General features: G+C 43.3%; 1 protein-coding gene across 2 annotated transcripts; it reads left to right on the plus strand.

Moving 5' to 3' along the window:
* The first annotated feature begins 842 nt into the window (after window positions 1–842).
* Window positions 843–2,406, plus strand: LOC115850335 (protein BEX2-like). Of its 2 annotated transcripts, none has more exons than XM_030852093.2 (3): window positions 843–980; window positions 1,355–1,439; window positions 1,769–2,406. In XM_030852093.2, the coding sequence occupies exon 3, from the start codon at window positions 1,774–1,776 to the stop codon at window positions 2,158–2,160; it is 387 nt and encodes a 128-aa protein (XP_030707953.1). In that variant the 5' UTR covers window positions 843–980; window positions 1,355–1,439; window positions 1,769–1,773; the 3' UTR covers window positions 2,161–2,406. The 2 variants fall into 2 exon arrangements, with proteins under 2 accessions (XP_030707953.1, XP_030707952.1); XM_030852092.3 differs by having other exon boundaries at window positions 867–1,085.
* Window positions 2,407–4,983: the final 2,577 nt, after the last annotated feature.

The following is a 4,983-nucleotide window of genomic DNA, read 5'->3' on the forward strand; positions in this document are numbered from 1 at the left end:
TCATAGCTCTTCCCTTTGCTTAGGTCTTCAAAACCAACTTTAATAACAGCTGTTAAATTTAAGCAGATGACTTCAGTTGCCAGCAAATGCTTTTCCATATTTAATGAATGTTTATTATAGTAGAATAAAATGTAAATGTTTATTAATAAAACTTGAAATCTGTCCCAGAAGGAATATAAAGGCAGATTATTTCATAAAATAGCCAAGATTTGACAATCAGACTTCTCCGTGAATATTAACTTCACAGATAATTTTCAAAACATCGCGACTGTGTTTAGAAAGATTTCCCCCATTTTTTTAATTCCATAAAATTCTGAAACAAGCTAGAATATTCTAAAAATGAAGTTGTGTGGAGCCCAAAGAAAATACTTTCTGTGTGGTGCAAGAGAACATAAACAATGAGTTTTCTTTTTTTTCTTTTTTTTACTTCCCCAACTTGAGACATGTCTTTCAAAAAACGAAATTTCCTAATTTTCAGGTTTTTTAGAGGCATACTGATTTTTAAAAAGGAAATAAAGAGAAATTACTAGGAAGCAAATAATATACAGCTAGTGACAACAGGAGAAAAAAGCAGAAAGGGCCAAAGTCAATACCAAGGCCTTGGAGTGGTGGGAAGGGAGATGCAGACTCTCCCTGGTAACTAGAGAAGGTCAAACCCCAAACATAAGGGCAGTGAGGCCGCCTGTGGGCCCTCGGATCGGAAAGGACCAAGCTGAGGAACCGGACGTAGCGCACAGCTGCGTGTAGGGGGAGATCTTGCTTGCTGAGGTGGAGGGGAGGGTCCTGTTGAACTCTGCGTCAGCCCGGGTGGGTGGGGAGGAGGATCTGAGGGCGAGGTCCGCGGTGACGCGAAGCCCTCACGTGACCGCGAGCTGCAGAGCGACGCAGCCTTTGGTGCAGTCGTCACTCGTGTCTGGGTACCAGCTCCCCGCTGCCCTGCGCACGGCGGGCTGGCATCGGGCCCGGGGGAAGCGGAGCAGGTAAGGGCCCCGAGGCCCACGCGCTGACGCCTGGGAGGCAGCGGCCAGCCAACCCCAGAGGCCGGTGCACGGGTTCTGCGCAGGGGATCACCGCGGCGGGTCCCGGTGAGCTCTCTCCACACCCTTGCTTTCTTGGGAACAGAAATAGGGGCCCCCTGGCGTGAGGGTTGCAGGGGCAGCAGGGTTCCAGGCCTCAAAGCAACTTAAGAGCAATGGGAAATCATCCCTGAGTTCCTGCAGGGCAATGGTGAACCCGGGAAGGGGGCGGTGGACGCAGGTCGGGGGTGGCGGCGGGGGGTAGGCGGTGAGGGGCGGTGGTTCAACGCCGAGAGCTTGGCGACAGTACTCGCTCCCTCCATCCCTGCCTTCTGCAGGTCTGCGGATCTAAGTGTCAAGTGTTGCGGCGACGCACTTGCAGCGAGAATCGGGAGGAGGAGGAGACAGCAAGGATAGGCCCAGGTCGGTGCAGGGGACGGTGTGTGTGGGTGGGTGCAGAGCCCCGTCATACCCCCGCCCCGCCACCTTCCCCATGCCCTGTCCTCCACTTTGTTGTTTGGAGAGGCCTGGGGGAGGGATCAGTAAGGAAAATGGTGGGTTTGGGAGGAGGGAGGGAAAGAACTGAGTGGGGGAGGGCTCGGACTGGGGGCCCCCTAGAGGGCTTATGAAGCCTTTCAGGTGGGAAAATGAAATTTAAAACATAATAATAACACATGCTATCCAGGCCTCTGTCCTTGGTGCTGGTCTATCCACGAAAAATGCAGCCCTTTTTCTTGTCTTTTGTCTCCTAGGAGCAATGGCATCCAAAGAGGAACAAGTGATGAAAAATATCAACATGGAAAATGCCAACGAGGAAAATGATAAAAAGGATGAAAAAGAGCAAGTTGCTAATAAAGGAGAGCCTTTGGCCCTACCTTCGGGATCCGGTGAATATTGTGTACCTGGAGGAAATGATAGGCGGTTCCATGTTAGGCAGCCCATCCTGCAGTATAGATGGGACATGACTCAGAGGCTTGAAGAGCCACAGGCAAGGATGAGAGAGGAGAATATGGAAAGGATTGGGGAAGAGATGAGACAACTCATGCAAAAGCTGAGGGAAAAGCAGTTGAGTCATAGTCTGCGGGCAGTTAGCACTGACCCCCCTCACCATGACCATTATGATGAGTTTTGCCTTATGCCTTGAATCCTGATATTTTCCCTGAAGTTAGTAGGGAGACACACCTGCTTCCTAAACTTACATGTTCATGATGTACCTTTGTTGTAAACCTGTTGATGCCACTCATTTCTGGTGGGTCTCATATTACCAGCTTCTAGTTGAATGTGTTTTTGACCCAGTCTGTAAGATTCTGTTAGCAGAAGAATTTTACCTATTGCATGGCAAGATGCTTATTATATACTGTGAAGTTAATAAAGCAGTTTTAAAAAGCAATCTATGTATTCTTTTTTATTTCAAATCTCATATTTATCTAATACATGAGGAGAAAATGCTGAAATTAAATGTACCAAAAGATTAATACAGGGACTCGATTCTGTGAGATGGTTTGATGTGTTTTCTTTTATAATTTAGTTTGAGAAGATATGCAAACTATTTTTAATGACTGTATGAGAGCCATAGGGTCACAATAAATACTTGGTCCCTAAATTTGGATCTTTTAGCCAGATGAATAAACCCAGGAATTCTTTATAAATTAGGAACTATATTTGCTTTACATGACTGTGAAACAAGGTCAGGAGTGTGTAAGCTGTGTTTCCCTATTTTTGCCCCCATCCCCACATATTAGGCAAGAACCACCTCCCCATAAGTTTTCCCTTCAAATATTTAGCAGAGTCCCCAAAGATAGATCTGCCCAATACAGCATCCCTCTTCCCCTTCAGGCCTGCAATTTCTGCTAGTCAAGGTGTGATTTCTGCCTGACAAAAACTTAACAAAGTACGATTAATAACAATTGCATCAGGAGCTCTGAGTTCTTGTCTCATTCCATCCCTGAATAAAATAACATTGGATATTATCTTCAGTTCTCTAGAGGAGATTACCTGCAATTTCTAACGGAACACTGAATTTATTTAATAATGTCCTAGTGTTTCTAAAAGTATGCTGATCAGCCACCTGTGTGAAAATCACCTGAGGAGTTTCTTGAAAATGTCCCACTCCAAATCTACTGAATGGAGTTCCAGAACTTTAGTTTTTAACAAACTTCCCTGGTGATTCTAATGCACATTAACATTTAAAAGGCTACTGGTGTGTATATCCTTACTATGATCTCAATTCTTCAGTAGGAACAAGAATAATTAGAAGAACATAAAGATGAATATCTGAATTCAATGGAGAGAAGCATTAAAATGCAAAGGATGAGAAAAATTTAAAGACCTTTAGATTTACTACATAAAAATTGAAAGTGTATACACTAAAAAGTTAACAGTGGTTATCTCTTGAGGGATATTGGGTGATTTTTTTCTTTGTATTAAACTACATTTTTCTTAAGGAATATGGATTACTTGTGCAAAAAAGAAATAAAAGCCAATAATAGATCCAGATCCAAAGAACTCTTCAGTGAGCTTATAAATGCAATGGAGGCACTTAAAACATTCTCACTGACAGAAAGATATGTAGATTTCAAATTACTTATGGATATGGTATTCATGCCTTGGTTTAATTTTCTCTCCTATTGAATGTAGGCAAAATCACTGTCTTACTTCTAATCAATAGAATACAGCAAAAATGATGTGTTGTAACTTCTGTGATTGCATTACAGAAGATTATGACTTCTCTCTTGCTAGGAGGCTCTCTCCCTGTCCCCTACCCCCTTGCTGGCTTTGATGAAACAAGCTGCCATGTTGGAGAGGCCCGTTTGGCAAAATCCTGAGAGTCTTACAGCCAACGGGCAGTGAGGAACTAAGACTCTCAGTTCTATAGCTCTTGAGGGAGTGAATCTTGCCAAAAAACATAAGTGAGTTTGGAAACAGATGCTTCCCTACTCAAGTCTTCAGATAAGACCCTGGCCCTGGCCAACAAATTGATTGCAGATTTGCAAAAGACCCCGAGGCAGAAGACACAGATTAGCCACACCCAGACTTCTGATTCACAGAATCTCTAGGACAATAAATGTGTGTGGTTTTAAGTTGCTAAATTTGGGGGTAATTTGTTACACAACAATGGTTAGCTGATACAGTATGTATATCTAAAGGATAATTATAACCACAAACCACATAACCACAGTACCATAATCACAAACAAATGTGGGAAACAATTATTTAATATCCAGTCATTGTTCAAATTTCCAGTGGTCTCATATTTTTTAACCCCAAACTATATAAACCAACAAAAAATAAAATTTTAACCACAAACTACATGTTAACAAAAAATAAATTGGCCAACAATATTGGCCTTGTCAGGTTGCAAATAACAGGAACAACCTAATGTAAAGTTTTCTACTGGGAATTTGACAAGAGTGTGTGTTTGAAAAAGAGTCTCATATCCAACATAGACCTGAAGCCACAGATTCTGAAAATCTAGCAAATATTAAGAGAGAAATTAGTCTGTTCTATGCAATGAAAATATAGGGTAGAGTCAGGGTCAGGAAGGGGAATTACACAGACAACTTCATAACCCAAAACAGTCATTTGAGATTCTGACACCTGCATTTTGCAGAAGTATTGGAAAACAGTTATATATATATTTTTTAAAGGTATTTTTTTTTTTTAGCTGTACGCGGGCCTCTCACTGCTGTGGCCTCTCCCGTTGTGGAGCACAGGCTCCAGACACGCAGGCTCAGCGGCCATGGCTCACGGGCCCAGCCGCTCCGCGGCATGTGGGATCTTCCCAGACCGGGGCACGAACCCGTGTCCCCTGCATCGACAGGCGGACTCTCAACCACTGTGCCACCAGGGAAGCCCGAAAACAGTTATATTTAATCAAATTTGCCAAAATAATCTGTTTAACTCCAGAAAGAAACGCAATTGGATTGAAAAAGTGGCTGTCAGGCTGGCAAAGTTGGAAAGATGCAGG

Source organism: Globicephala melas, chromosome X (genome assembly GCF_963455315.2).
Source record: "Globicephala melas chromosome X, mGloMel1.2, whole genome shotgun sequence".
NCBI classification, from domain to species: Eukaryota; Metazoa; Chordata; class Mammalia; order Artiodactyla; family Delphinidae; genus Globicephala; species Globicephala melas.